The 16,109-nt window shown below is 43.5% G+C and overlaps 1 protein-coding gene across 2 annotated transcripts in view; it reads left to right on the top strand.

The window, feature by feature from the left end:
* The window catches only part of helz (helicase with zinc finger), a 58,548-nt gene that overhangs the window by 21,730 nt on the left and 20,709 nt on the right, over positions 1 to 16,109 (top strand). For both annotated transcript variants that reach the window (XM_029122575.2, XM_013135380.4), the window contains exons 17-21: positions 2,947 to 3,065; positions 8,282 to 8,427; positions 8,792 to 8,939; positions 9,920 to 10,103; positions 12,534 to 12,762. In XM_029122575.2, the coding sequence (XP_028978408.2) occupies positions 2,947 to 3,065; positions 8,282 to 8,427; positions 8,792 to 8,939; positions 9,920 to 10,103; positions 12,534 to 12,762 (826 nt within the window). The remainder of the gene's footprint in view (positions 1 to 2,946; positions 3,066 to 8,281; positions 8,428 to 8,791; positions 8,940 to 9,919; positions 10,104 to 12,533; positions 12,763 to 16,109) is intronic.

Here is a 16,109-nt window from a genome sequence, read left to right as displayed (position 1 = left end):
GTGGCTAGCTGCTAGTGTTGAGCACGCGGCTAAACTGCTGCATGTTGTTGGTGCTTCGTTTGCTAGTGTGTAGCATACACGGTTGCCGTAGAGTCTACTGCAAATGTAGAACACGTGACTAACTTATCAGACAAGTTGAGTGTAAAATACAGAGCTGACATGGCAAAAAATATATAATCCTGGAGCGGAATTTAGTGACGGCGAATGTTGCATACACAGCCAAAGTTGCGAGAATAGCTTTCACAGAAGCTGGGTTTTATAACTGCTTATGTAGCATACCCAGGGCATCTAGCATAAACCGCTAATGTATCAATTAAATTGTAGGCAAAACACTGTATGGTCAGGAACATACTAAGAAAGCCCCTTGACACTGCATTAATAACTTTTTTTGAGTTATGTTGTGCTGCTGCTAATAGTATGGTATCCCAGCTACATGTACATTTTGTCCACCAAAAGGCAGTTTTATTTTAACAAGCTCTTAAATTCAAATTCAGTTCCGTCACCCACTTGCTGTGCGCTTTGGGGGTTTGCGAAGATGTAACTGTTTCCTGTAACCGTCTCGACAGGAGACTGCTGGGTGGATAGTGGCAACAACTCATTTAAGATAAGTCCCGGAAAAAAAAAAAAGTGTGAAACCAATTTGTCAGAAGCGAGCTAATAACCGTCTCTAATGCGTCAGTGGAGGGCTTTGTCTGTTGCTTAGGAACACCATCTGCCTTTTTCTAATGCACTGTCCATCATTAGGCCCCCCCACTTTGTTTCATCTCTATCTCGTGCACTCGCTGCTGATTAAAACTGCGGGCAAACAAGGCAATTGAGAGAGAGACCCTACCTCTCCTTTTGTAGTGATAACAAATCACCAATCCCCTATGCGCCAAACAGGTTGCGTTGCCCCTTATCTTTTTGGTTTGTCTTTTTAATCTTCTCCGCTAGTGACCTAGCTTTTGGCAGTGCTGAGTGTGTGGGCTGTGTGTTTATGTGAGAGGACCAAGTTGACTACAATTTACTTTCACCAAAAAAAATGTCCTGAGTTTTACTAGTTACTATTCGCCATTCTTGCTCAACATACCTGGCCAAATTCCATGGCTGTTTTTGGCCAAAGGCTAGGACGCAGATATGAAAATGCAGAAACGGCGGAATTTCTCAAACTTAACAAGACGCCATTACAGCAGTGTTTCTCAGCCCTGCTCCTGGGCTCCCCCCTGCCTTGCATGTTTTCCATCTCTCACTGAGAGATCTAAAACACTGCTTTACGGTCTTCTTTTGAGAAACGCTGCATTATGGTCTTCTTTTAAACACTGCCTCCAGGTACGCTTGTGAGGCCATTAATAATTATCCGCTGTATAACTGTGGCATTTCCAATGGCAGGTGATGGAGAGGTAAACCGTAGTGGCCGTTGTTAATTATGAGTCATGTGACATTTGGACATAAGTTTTTCTTAATTCCTTGTATTTTTTGATTCTGACACTGGTTTCAGGTTGCATACCCAAATACACCTTCCTACCCATGTTAACCTTCTACAATAGCTTGTAGGTTTATTGCTGTATTTTTCCCCCTCATCACAGTTTTTAACTTCAAATGTGCATTGTGATTAAACTTTGTGGGAGGTTTGCTGTAACCAGAATCTAAAGAATTCCAGAAAAAGCCCCAACGCCCTTCATTGATCCATCTCCTCAACATCAGACTGCACATCTTCTCCCTTGGAATCGTTGAGTCATTTGGATGTTTTCTCTTTTTCTTACCTCTCCCTGCCTTCCTGCTCCACTCCCAACAGGAATCTAATATGCCGTTTCATCCTCCTTAGGCCCCATGCAGTGTTTGAGTCTTCAGTCTTCTGTTTCAAACATCTGCAACACAGGGTTAACTGTCCCTGAGGTTCCAGGGAGAGGAAAACATGAAGGGGGCTGGAATCAAGCCCACTGTCCTGGTGTTACAAAGGCCATGTTCCACCAACCATTATTACAGGATGACAACGTTCTGTATCATCATGAGCGGTTCAGATTTTATTAGATTTCTTTATCAGTATTAAAAATAACAGCAGAGGCAGCATTGGTGTCCACAGTAGATAGCGGGAACAAAAAAGGATAGGAGCACCTGAAGATCATTTGTTTGTTGTTCATACAGTGACGACCTACCCGAACTTCTAAATGACCTGTGAGACACACAAATGTTGTCAACACAACAGGATAGTTGTGTAACCAAAACTGTTCATGATGTATTCTACAAGCTATTCTACTTATGTAAGTTAATGATCATGTCCTGTCTTCTAGAGGGCATGTTGTGCACAGGAATAAGCTGGGAAGCAAAGGACAGAATTTTATAGTCTTCATAACATTGCATGGTGCCTGGCACAATGAAGCACGACACAGCCTGCATTTGTGTGCCTTATTGTGCTGAAGATGGATAGGGCTATAATGGTGTGGGTGTAACGGAACTTGTCATTAATACTGAGGACTGGGAGTAGTTAGAGGTTTATCATTATCGTGACCTGTGGGATGGTTCTTGTATTGCATTATGTATAAACACTAATTGGAATTGGCTTGCTATTTTTTGTTTTGGTAATCAAACGGTGGAAATTAACGAAACCAGCATTGGTCTTTTTTAAAGCAGTTGAGCTGGTCACTACTAAGAATGACACCTTGAAAGAACAGTACCCTATCCAAAATGTCCTTTTGTGAAACTATATATCTGTTCCAAAATCAATGTTTGCCTGAATTATTGATTATCCAGTGTGGGTGCGATGTTACAAGGGTCAGTGCGTACTACCGATAGTTTTCGCCATAAGCGCCACAGATCGATACGTGGTTAATTTACCTTGCTAGTCTCCCATAACCCAAGTACCATTTGTGTCAAGGAGCCTAATGAAGACCTCGTGCTAATTAACGACTCACCGGCTGGTCCTCTGACTGAAATTTCTTTGTGTTCAATCTGTTTTTGTGTCAACAGGTCTATTTTCTCACATCCTGTTGGACGAGGCGGCCCAGGCCATGGAGTGTGAGACCATCATGCCTTTCGCACTGGCCAGCAAAAGCACCCGCATCGTGCTGGCTGGGGACCACATGCAGGTAACACGTCAGGGTTATAATGCCTTGGGTTTTAAACCTAAACTATGGAACCATCATGGCCTGTTGCTCTCAGTTTTAAGGCCCCGGAATTGCGAACAAAAATCCCAGTGCCCTGCTAATGTTGTTCTTATAATTTTTTTGCATTCAGTAAGTTACCAGGCTAGTCTGCAGAAAACAATACACTTCCTTAAGTCCTTCACATTTATCCGTCACTACCCATGGGCTAGCTAAACTTTGTGCAAACCACAAAATAGGCTTTGTGGAAGGAAATGACTTGGCATAGCTCAGATTTCCCAATCGCAGTCCAGTCAGACAAGGCAAACTAAACTCTTCCTGTCACTCAGGCTTTGTGGAACATGCCAAAGTATCCACTTATTTCCCTTTTTGTTTTCTGTTCTGGACAGTGGCGTTTATAGAGTGCGACAGGATTACTCGTGGGCAGTAGATAAAGACAGCCCAAGGGAGTTTCATTGTAATATTTTTTTTATTTCCCTTCACTTAAATTTTTCCAGATTCATATATATTTTTTTCTCAGCTGTGGCTCTTGGTCCATGGACAGCTGTTTCTCTTCTGAATCTGTGCACAGCATGTCTGTTGCCAAGGATATTTTTTTTTTCTTTTTTTTTTTTTTGCCCCTCTCTTCAGTCCTTCTCATAATTGTTCATTTTGGGATGTTGTTTAGCCTCTCGGCGCAATGAGGGATGCCGAGAGTGGAGAATGAAGGGACCACGACTCCTATTGACTCACGGTCTTCTATTGACTGTGTGGGCCTCATTAGAAGCCAGGCTGAACTTTGCCCCTGGCAGACTGGAGGCATCAATATGGCGCTGAATTACCACAAACACAAAACGATCTAGTTCAGGCAGCGAATGAGAGGTAATTGCTGTCGTGGGGTTTTCTGTGTCTTTGGCACATCTTAATCACAGGGGCTTGTTGGACAGGGATGTTTTTGTGGAGTTTTGAAGTGTTTTGCCAATGGATCACACAAATGGCAAACTGTCTAGTCAGAAATGTATCTGCAGATGGTAAGATACTCACCACTTCGATTTTGGAGTCACGAGTCGTAAAATACGGTCTTTGTTTGGGCTTGGTTGAAAGGAAATCATTGATTTTGCATGATGTCGTGTATGCAGGCAGACCTGCCTGCCTAATCGAAAAAGTAGCATGCCAGACCTCTTTGCTGAAAAGCTCTACTTAGGTGTTCTCGGGTACGTTCTAGTGTCTTCCCTCCTACACATTTACGTGTACCCTGGGGGGCTTTTACCATGGAGTAGGACCGTGTCATGTAGAGGAACATTACCATGTTCCCATAGAGAACCGCATCTACTAAATGGTCATTATACAACCCGGTTTCCAAAGAAGTTGGGACACGGTGTACAATTGAAATAAAAACCGAATGCAATAATGCGCCAAATTGCGTCTGGACTGCAGGCAGGCCAGTTTAGCACCCAAACTCTTTTACTATGGAGCCATGCTGTTGTAATACGTGCACAATGTGGTTTGGCTTTGTCTTGCTGAAAAAAGCACGGCCTTCCCCGATGGCAGCATATGTTGCTCCAAAACCTCTATATATTGTTCAGCATTAATGGTGCCTTCACAGATGTGGACGTCACCCATGCAATGTGCTCTAATGCACCACTATACCATCACCAATGCTGGATTTTGATCTGTGCACTGATAACAAGGATGATCCCTTTCCTTTTTACCCCGGAGGCCTCAGCGTCCATGATTCCCAAAAATGAATTCACATTTTGATTTGTCAGACTAGAGGACAGTTACCCACTTCGCCTCAGTCCATCTTAAATGATCTCAGACCCAGAGAAGGCAGCTGCGTTTCTGAATCTTGTTTACATATACATAATCTTGTTTCTTTGCATGGTTGAGTTTTAACTTTAACAGACCGCATCGTGTCTGTTTTTAATGCAGTGCCGCGTAAGGGCCGAAGATGACTGCTATCCAGTTTTGGTATTCAGACCAGTTTTGGTATTCAGACCATTGCGTACAGAGATTTCTCTAGATTTTCAGAGTCTTTTAGTGATATTGTGTACCAAAGATGATGAGTTCCCCATACTCTTTGCAGTTTTACGTTGGGAAACGTTATTCTTAAATTGTTGCGCCATTTGCCTGCACAGTCTTTCACAGTGATCAACCCCCCCCCCCCCATCTTTATTTCTGAAAGACTTATGGTCCACCAGGTTCTTTTTTTGTATTACACACCTTTTCCTGTCTTTTGTTGCCCCTGTCCCTGCTTTTTTGAAACATGTCGCTGGCATCAAATTCAAAGTGGCCATATCTTTTTCTAGGAACAATTGCATCTTTCAGTTTCAAGAATGTATATGTTCTGTTTGTACTATTTTCTATTGAATATATGTTTAAATGATTTGCACATCATTGCATTCTGTTTTTATTTCCATTTTACACAGCGTCACAACCTTTTTGTATATTATGACCATTTAGTAGATGCAGCTATCTAGATGAACTTGGTACCTTTCATCTAGATAACGTTTTCCTACTCCATGGTATAGCCCTCCCGGTGAATTGAACTCACTACCATGGCATTGACAGCGCCATGTTGTAACCACTGACCAACAGGGGGCCAACCTGTAATGGTGCAATGAGCTTTGGTAAATACTCAAAGGCATGACTTTAAATCACTAATTACATAGATTTATTTTTATCGTTGTTTTATTAGGTGCGTATGTGTTCTTAGGGATTGTTGACATCACGAGACAGAATAAATGCTAAGTTGATCTGTCGTGCCGACCATTGTGTTTTTAATTTCGTTTTTTCGTTGTTGTTTTTTTTTTTTTTTTTTTTATATGTGCCACGCAGGATTGTGACTGTCAATCGCAGGAAAATCGAGTAATATTAGATTAGATTCAGCTTTACCTTCATTGAACAGATACTCAAATTGGAGTTAGCATCTAACCAGAAGTGCGAATAGAAGAGGCCAGAAACTTTACGAGTATTTACAAGCATTAAGTATATGTGTATTACAAGTGGAACGTATAGATGTGCAATGAAGGCAAACGCAGTACAAATGGGAATGTTAAATGTGCCATTAAGGCCAGTGGAGGAGGGCAGAACATTTACAAGTGTTAAGTATAGTGTATGTTAGAAGTGGGGTAATAGTTGTGTGCGGGTGCAAAAGGCAAATTCTAAACGGCATTCTAGATGTTCAGTTGAAGCAGTAAGGCAGCATATGCAACCGGGGTACTGTAACAGCAGCAGAGAGGTCTGCATTCCTAAGGAACAAAGGTCTGATAGCCTTTTTGGTCTAGGCAGAGGAACAGATGGTCAAAGTACCTAGTGGTGCTTTGAAACTATACAAACGTGTATCACGATCAAAGAAAATAGTTAAATACCAGGCAATAGAAAAGCAGACATTTCTCGAATGCATCTTAGTTCAACATAACAATAGCAGCAGTGAGGTTCCCGAGGTAGACACGTACCTGTAACAGGTAGGGTTAGTGATGGGTCACAGAGTTTGTGTTTACACTGAACAGAAAGTTGATACAGCTCTGACCGTAATGTTTTCACACATGCCAGACTCCAGAGGGCCTCTATGGATAATGTGGAGCACGTTACCTTGGACGGTAGTTATTGATATCCACTAGTTTACACAACAAAATAATCTAGCGTCTTGAGTCTTCTTTGGCCTGGCCCAGAAACTGTGATGTCCTTATTGACTGTGCCGACCTGAAAGCAATCAGAGTTAACTGAATTGCTCAGGGCCGAAAGTTTGGGGGGGCGACATATGTTTATCAATTTGTGCATATGTTTCGGTCTGAGAGTATCTGGATTCAGGTCATTTTATCTATTTACTCAGCTAAATACTTTTTTAAGGCCAACCACAGAAATGGACAAAATTACCTCTGACATACAGAGATGAGTACATCAAGAATGCTGTCTTGTATGCAAACACTTATAGCATAGGCCAATGAGAAGTCTACAAAGACTGCGATATGAACATAAAATTATAAACCACATACTTTCCTGGGGCGTGGATTCATTTCACCACAACAAACTCAGCTGTTTGATATTTAACCTGTGTGCTTTACAAAATTCAGGTCACACATACATGCGCTTATGACATGAATAAATGCCCTCCATTAAAAAAATCAATAACGACCCTTTTGCTAAATTATGCTTGCTGGTCTAGGCCAGTGAAGAGCACAATGTTGTACTGTGCTTCAGCTGTGAAGACACACTAGACATTTTTCTTTCTATATTACGCACTGGCTCATGCCAGTTTGTGCAGATATACTTGCATTTGGTCAGTTTCATTTTCCACCCTTCTTGGCTTTCTCACCTAAAGGGTTTTGAGATTGGGTGAGGAGAGAGGACGACAAGTATGAAATAGAGAAATGGCCACTGTATTCACTGTCCATTGTTTGCTTTTTGTTAAGTGTATATGTTCTGATCAGATTCACCTTAACCGAGCGAGCCAATATCCAAACAGGAATTCAGTCATAAGACCTGCTTTCTGATTCCTCTCTAGGGGTCCCCTATGTTTGCACATAGCAATTACTGTTGGTGTTATGAGTCCGCAGTTTCACAGGCCTAGCCATTGCTCTATGAATTAAGCAGGTCAGTCAGTTGACTCCATTGGGTTTTACCCAATCGTGGCAGCTGAATCGTTTCTGGGCCTGACCCAGAATGGAACGTGACCAATAGCTAAGGACTGAAGTATAATTATTACTACAATGAATCAACCGGTAGGAAATATTATTGTCTTGCCAATACATGCATATGATAATATACTCTAACTTCCCGCGTGTACGCAGTTTCTAACTGCTCTGTATGTGTAAGTGTACATGTTCATTTGCACTTGGGTAAAATCAATGTATGCCATAGTTTTGTGATGCTCTTCACCAATTCATTGGTGACTAAATAACACCAGAACTTCACTCTTTACCCTTGCCAATAGCAATGCTATGCTAATAGGTGCATATGAAACAGACATATTAGCCATGAATTTGACCATGAATTTAGCCTCACAAGAAGGGTAACCTAGATCCTAAATGTGCACGTCCCCCCGGTATTGGCAGCCATAATTGTCGCTGAGTTCAGAAGGCGTTGCACACGCTTTTGGCTAAAGCCTGTGTAGTACAACCGGTGATCCAACGTTCCCATATCCGCTGTGTTGTATCCGCGTGGACGCTATTCCGTGTCGGGCCGCCCTCACCCCTCTCCCCCCCGTCCCCCTCCCCCAGCTCAGTCCGTTCGTGTACAGCGAGTTTGCCCGGGAGCGGAACCTGCACGTGTCGCTGTTGGACCGGCTGTACGAACACTACCCCGCCGAGTTCCCCTGCCGCATCCTGCTCTGCGAGAACTACCGCTCCCACGAGGCAATCATCAAGTAGGTGTGAACTTTCCCACGTAGCCAAGAGGGGGAGGGAGGGGGGGTAGATGTGAGGTTGTGCTCTCTGAGATAATGTTGGGGGAGGGGGCGGGTGCAGACGGTTTGTCGTTAATAATAAAGGCCCAGCAGGGTGGTCTGCTGATTTTAAGATGTAACACAGGCCGGAGGGCTCTCTTGGCTACAGGCAGACGTAGAAGCCTGATGTACACTTGGAGTCTTGTGTACACCTGTACACTTTTTAATTGTTCGACAAACCAACGACAAACCTTACAACACGATGTCTCCTGCCGACTGTACTAGTAGTCCGTTATGTTTGTTTAGACCCTCCGGTGTTAAGTGTCCCCTAAATCTCCCACCCCAGCTACACATCAGAACTGTTCTATGACGGGAAGCTGATGGCCAGTGGGAAGCAGCCCTCGCACAAGGACTTCTACCCACTGACCTTCTTCACTGCGCGCGGGGAAGACGTCCAGGAGAAGAACAGCACGGCCTACTACAACAACGCAGAGGTAGAAAACCTTACGCCGTTTACATCTGCCGGACAGCAGGCTTTTAAGAATCTCTCTACAGGCTTGGCGGGCAGAGTGATGAGTTACTAGAATTGACTGGGAATCGGTGAAGGATTCCATTGGTTTGTGTTTAAATGTGTCCCTGACGAACCACGTTCCCTTCAGCATTCCTTTATAATGCTTGGGCCTCATATCACGGAGTCACAGGCACAAAATATACCTGGCATTGAATGCTAGTTCCTTGTCAAAACTCAGCATTTACATCAGCGGCCGAGTTTGACAGCCGTTGGTGAGGCCTCTTAATTGGGCCTCTGATTGTTCTCATTGAATCATGTATTGGAGGGGATACACTCCCTTTTGACTCTTGAACCCAGCCTGCTTCTATCACAACACGGCGTCAGCCTGTGGCGCGCCATCAAGAATTACCATACCTCCTTCTGACAGCACACCTGTGTCAAATGGCTGGTGGTATTAGCATGAAGTTGACACTGTGCTTTCATTGCTCTCGTTAAGTGTGTGTGTTTGTATTTAACAGTGCATCTTTTATTGGCATGGGCACAATTAGTTTACATTACCAAAGCATGTAGATATCAAAGATGCAAAAAAAAAATTTGATTCGGAAAATCTGGTTAACCATTACATTAGACATTTCAGATATATTATACCCTTAGTCCGAGATATTATACCCTTAGTCCGAGATATTATACCCTTAGTCCGAGATATTATACCCTTAGTCCGAGATATTATACCCTTAGTCCAAGATATTATGCCCTTAGTCCCAGATATTATGCCCTTAGTCCCAGATATTATGCCCTTAGTCCCAGATATTATACCCTTTGGGTTTGAGTGTGAATGACAGAGGATAGTACGAGATTCTTATTGGTTCAATTCACATTGTGGTTTGTGCTCAACTGGTTGCCCTTCTGCACCTGCAACGGGGTCACTGGTCACTTCCTCATTCCCATGCTCTGGTACTCCAGGTGTTTGAGATCGTGGAGCGGGTGGAGGAGATGCGTAAGAAGTGGCCAGTGGCGTGGGGCAAGCTGGACGAAGGAAGCATTGGCGTGGTGTCGCCCTATGCCGACCAGGTTTTTCGAATCCGCGCCGAGCTCCGCAAAAAGAGGATGCATGAAGTCAGCGTGGAAAGGGTGCTCAACGTCCAAGGTGAGAGGGCTGGTGCATGCGTGCGTGCATGCCTGTGGGTGTTGGGTAGAATTTTGATTGGATTCGTTCACACATTAGTTGGGCTGCAACAACAAATCAATAGCGTCGATAATGAAAAATTGCTGGCAACAATTTTCTTAACGATTAATTAGGTCTTTGGGAGACGCAGCTAAAAAATAAATAAAATTGAACAATGGCAGAGGCTTCGGGGTGTAGTCTGGTACCTCAATCTGCAACAAATGTGTGATTGTCTGCCTTTCAAAGAGCTGCTCTTTCCTTAGGCTTAATGAGCTGAGTGGCGCATTGACGGAAACGCTTACATACGTGGAGTTTGTTTACCGTCGAGTTGCGTGCTTGCTGTGCTTTCCTTCGGGTTCTGATGCATCATGTATCCCTGACCGTTGTTGAATTCTAGACATTGAATGGAAACTTGGAAAATGCATCCCCAATCAACCTTAATTTGTTTCATAACAAGTGTGAACGTACATTTTATAAAACATGTACATCAGAGTAGTAATCGTCAGTCATTGATTATTTGCCCCTCTGTGAGGAAGCAAGTCCTGTATTTCTCAGAATATAAGCCTATATGGAGATTTCAAGTTAGTCTTAGTTTGGTTATACTGAAATCCTGATTAAAATGTTAGGATTGTCTCAGGGACATAATCATTGGACCTACCCTATTCATTCAGCTGTATCTTAGTATGTGAAATGATGCTGTTAACTGACAAAGCCTCTCACACGGTCTTCTACCGTGATGTGACACATCTCCTCTCATCCTAGGCCCCCACTGGCAACTGACACACACATACACAGCTCATTAACTCTGTCATTAATTAGAAGATGCGGTGATCAGGACTGATTTCGCAAAACGCAGCTGTCTTTGTTTCTCAATGTGCTATTTGTGTACACACACACACACACACTTCAATATCTTCCGCCAACGCTAACAAGCCACCATTGCTAAGTTAGCAGCTAGCTAACGTTATTACAAGTTGTCACGAAGCAGCTGCCTCCTGCCTCCTTGTCACTGTGTCGACTGCAATAAATTCCCATCAGCTGCTGCTCTGCACAGCTCATTGAATTAGGAACAAAAGAGACATGGTGAGTTTGAGAGAGAGTGAATTAAGTTTTTAGTTTTTGTCTTAGCGGGGAACCGACAGGGCCTTCGGGATATGGAAAGAAGGTACCTGCCCACCGCAGTGCACCGACTTGATTGAAGCAGCATTTTGAATGACCAATCACAATTTGAATTGCATTTTAGAGGGGATAAATGACACGTTATGTGTTCTAGAAGGCCAAGAAACACATCACTGGCTTGGAGCGTATAGTTAGTATTTGCCTTGTTTGCACACGCTTATCGAATTGACTGACTTCTGAAGCGACTTTAGCAGGTGTTTTCAACAATTCTGGCTAATTTACTCTGCCTTTCAACAAGTCAAGTTTTATTCCGCTGATCACTTTGCTGTCCGCTGTCAAAGACAATAATGGAATGTGTCCTTGCAGGGCTAATGGTGTTGCATTGGAACTTGTGTGTTGAACTGGATAAAATGCTGTGGGAAGTAATGGTAGTACGTTTCCATTTGGAAGGGTTTTTCTATTGTCATGGGGCTTAGTGGTGAATAGAACGGGATGCTTTTTTATTTTGTCTCATTACAATAGATGTATTTTATGAAATGTATCTAGCCTGTGTGGAGCTTATCTGCTCACTGTCTCTGAAAGTAATTCGATGCTCGCTCTATATTCTCTTAATACATCTTAACAATGTTTTTATTTACCGCTTCCACTTGAAATCTAGGCCACCATTTTGGTTATGAAGTTGGTTCTGAGAAGAAGCAGATTAATTCACCAGCGTGTTGTAGGCTATGCCGAAATGGATTGGAAACTGTCCAATAGCCACGGCTCAGCAGTGTGTTGTATCATAGCGCAAAACATGTACTTTATTGTGAGTCACTTCTGCAGTAATCGGGTCGTGTTTTGGGTCATGAGTGACGTCGTCACCCAGGTTGAGGTACTTGAATCATTATGTATTGAATGAGTCATTCTATTTCACGGTTATTAATATCCACAAAAGCTCACTGAAAATGACCAGCAGTGCTCCGCAGCCTGTGTACATTCTTGACTAATAACCTTAGTCCAGTTATGTCGTTTTCAGTGGCTGGAAATGGGGAAACATTTTAGCGCTGCTTCTTAAGTGTTTAGAAATTCTGATTTGTTTCTTATAACTTCCATTAACGTGCCAGAAAAGGACATGTCATAAAAATAAATACATACAGCTCTGTTAAAATGTCTTCCCACTATTAATCTATTTTCAGATATTCAGCATGGTGTGTACTGCGTCTGACTGTGGGTGTGGTCGTAGTGTGTCCACTGTTGGTGTATGCTGACTGTGTCATCGTCCGTCTGTGCCCCCCCCCCCCCGTCCCCCCCCAGGTAAACAGTTCCGGGTGCTCTTCTTGAGCACCGTGAGGACACGGCACACCTGCAAGCACAAGCAGACGGCCATCAAGCGGAAGGAGCAGCTAGTCGAGGATTCGACGGAGGACCTGGACTACGGCTTCCTTTCCAACTACAAGCTGCTCAACACGGCCATCACCCGCGCCCAGTCCCTGGTGGCCGTGGTGGGTGACCCCATAGCCCTGTGCTCGGTGGGCCGCTGCAGGTATGTCGCGCCGACCAGGAAGTCGGTCTTCGGGTTTTGAAGATTTCTGAATTCACTCTGGCGAGACACTCCGAGATCGGAGGACTCTGGTCTCAGAGGTCACCTAAGAATTTAGGAATTATTTATCTTTGTTTAAAATGGCGCACAGTGGGTTGAAACTACAGTTGGTTGAGGCAAGTAAACCGAACTGTCAATGGGATGTACCTTGTAGCTGCCCCAAACGTACAAGTGACGTTTTATTTTAAATTGTCCGCATTATTTTGCAGTTCACAAACAAGCAAACTGCCGTTTTTTCTTTCTTCCCCCAAATTCCTCCGTGTCTCACTCACTCTATTACATTTGAGTCGCCCTCTGTAGACACAGGTGCTGTTTGTGCCCCCCTTATGCCTACAGATACAAATGCGTCCAGAAAACATGATAATTCCAAATGGTGAATTTTGTCACAAATTCAAAATGGACTGGTTAATTGAAGATGAGCAAATGTTCCACCCACATGCTACAGTTCCACCTTTTTTTGTTTAAATTGCTAGAGACTTTTAGAATTGGTTTGCATATAATCCAGGAATTAACAGGTTCCAGACTGAAAATATGCACACTTTTTATTTTGACCCAGTCAATTTTGACAAAGCCTATTTTCCTCAATCAAGGCTGTAGGCTTACTCACCAAACAGCTGTGGACATTATTCACTGCTCCCCTTAAAATGATGCCACTGTGCCTTATGGGTTTACATTAATTCTAGCCAACCTGATGAATTTCTCAAGCCATTTCGTAATAATGGGCACCAATGGCATAGTTGGGCAGTAAGTGTATGCTGCTCCTCCTACAGCTCCTCAGTTTTGTGGAGAGAATTCTGAGCCCATTCATTGCACAACAGTTCCCAATGTTCCCGCGGGTAGGAACCGCTTTGAGGACCTCTGCAAAATTGATCTTTAGGAAATTTAGCAAACACACCAGTGAATATTGAGAAGATGGCAGCGCTTCAAGGTCTCCTTCAAAATAAGTTACTGATTATACTATTAATTATGGCGATTCGTTTTAGTTTTACGATCTCCATCACCATGGCAACACAGCTATTGACTAATGAACAGTGATGGGCGTAGGCACACATTCTAGGACCGGTTGAGTTGAGTTAGGACAGTAGTCAGTACTGAGCATACAAGCTCCTGTTCTGTTGGTAAAAGAAAAACTGTAAGTGTCTAAAAACAGTCTGGTCCTCCTGCATTTGGGTGTTTGGATTTACGTGGACCGAGACCGAGAACCAACAGTAATGAGAGTTGCGGGAATTGAAGCTGCGTTAAGCCCATATGCCGCTACGTATTCACTAATCTCGGCGAAGATGTCAGAAAAGTTGACTAAACCCCGCAACTCAATCAATCAATCACATTTATATAAAGCCCTTTTTACAACAGCAGTTGTCATTAAGTGCTTTACAGAGACACCTGGCCTTAAACCCCAAGGAGCAAACAACAGTAGTGTTGAATTTCAGTGGCTAGGAAAAACTCCCTAAGAAGGCCGAATTTTAGGAAGAAACCTAGAGAGGACCCAGGCTCAGAGGGCTGACCAGTCCTCTTCTGGCTGTGCCGGGTGAGATATTAAGAGTCCAATTGGAATAATAAATACATTTCTCTGGGCTAAATCCAGAGGCTATTTGATTTTAGAATAGGTCAGAACTATGACCAGGTGGACAAGGACCGGGACAGCAACGGGCCCCCCAAACCAGGTACTCCGCAGGTGTGGACCAGGACCTCATCTCCTCCTAAAATTTAAAACTGGAGGAGACTGAGAAAAGTGCATTCCTCATATCCCCCAGCACAATAATATAGCAGCGTAACACCTTGGAACTGAGACGGACAGGCAGGAAATCAATCCACCCACATTGCCAGGCATCAACCAAAGGGACACCCACCAACCGCAACCCCCCTGAATGAGGGCAGAGTATTGCCAGCAGCGTACAGCCCAATTGCACAAGTGCGCAACAGAGAGAAAACAACAAGCCAGTGACTCTTCACCCGAAAGGCATTGGAGGGAGGGCATCCCAGTGGCGACGAGAGCCCCCCTGGCAAGACAGCAAGGGTGGACAGTTTCAAGCCTACTGGTTACCTTCACGCCCCCGGGCCAGGCTACACCTAATTATAAACCGTGAGTTTTTAGTAGACACTTGAAAGTTTGCACTGAGTTTGCATTTCTAACCTTAATTGGCAGATCATTCCACAGTAGTGGAGCTCTTTGAGAAAAGGCCCTGCTGCCAGCTGTTTGTTTAGAAATTCTAGGTACAATTAAAAGGCCTGCATCTTGCAATCGTAGGTTACGTGTAGGTATGTATGGCTGGATCATTTCAGCCAGGTAAGTAGGAGCAAGTCCATGTATTGATGTATAGGTTAAGAGTAAAACCTTAAAATCAGCCCTAACCCTAACAGGCAGCCAATGTAAGGACGCCAGGACAGGAGTAATGTGTTCAAAATGTTTTGGTCTAGTTAGGATTCTAGCAGCCGTGTGCAGCACTAATTGAAGTTTATTTATTAATTTGTCTGGATAACCAGAGAGAAGAGCATTGCAGTAATCTAGTCTAGAAGTAACAAAAGCATGGATGCATCAGTTTTTGATAGAAAATGTCTAATTTTTTGAAAAGTTTCTAATGTTTTGAAGATGAAAATAAGCAACTTTTGGGAAATTTTTTATATGTTCTTCAAAGGAGAGGTCAGGATCAAGGGTAACGCCAAGGTTTTTTGGGATACGATCATTCAGCCGTCGAGGTTCACAGTGAGATCCGCTAACAACGCTCTCTGGTTTTTGGGGTCCTAAAACAAGCATTTCTGTTTTCCTTGAGTTTAAGAGCAAGAAATTCTGTCCTCCACTTCCTAATATCTGAAATGCATGCTTCCAAAGGAGCTAATTTAGGGGCTTCTCCATGCTTCATTGAAATATATAACTGTGTCATCAGCATAACAATGAAAGTTTACATTGTGATTTCGGATTACATCGCCCAGAGGGAGCATATATAGTGAGAACAATAATGCGCTGAAGTGTCTTAGTCTATGTCAGTCTATTGTGCGTTTCCCCGTTTGTGCATTTCCGCTGCTACAGACAATTATCTTTGCCTGTAGGTTTTCGTTTTTAGTGCTTCAGCGAGGTGGGGCCATATTACTGTATGACTTTGCTCTCACACTAGCCCGACCCCTGAGTGAGAGACATTCAAGCTTAAAGAGCCACTCCAACGATGACTGAAAGGGATTTATGAACCTTGACCCATTTTCCATACTTACTCTTATTCCCTTTTAATCAGTGTTTGAATATGTCCATATTCAAACACACAGCGCTGGCTGTCTGGAGTGCTTGCACTTGAGTG

This window comes from Esox lucius, chromosome 9 (assembly GCF_011004845.1).
Source record: "Esox lucius isolate fEsoLuc1 chromosome 9, fEsoLuc1.pri, whole genome shotgun sequence".
NCBI lineage: Eukaryota > Metazoa > Chordata > Actinopteri > Esociformes > Esocidae > Esox > Esox lucius.
The sequence above is the reverse complement of the archived record's forward strand: the minus strand, read 5'-3'. Positions and strand labels throughout refer to the sequence as shown.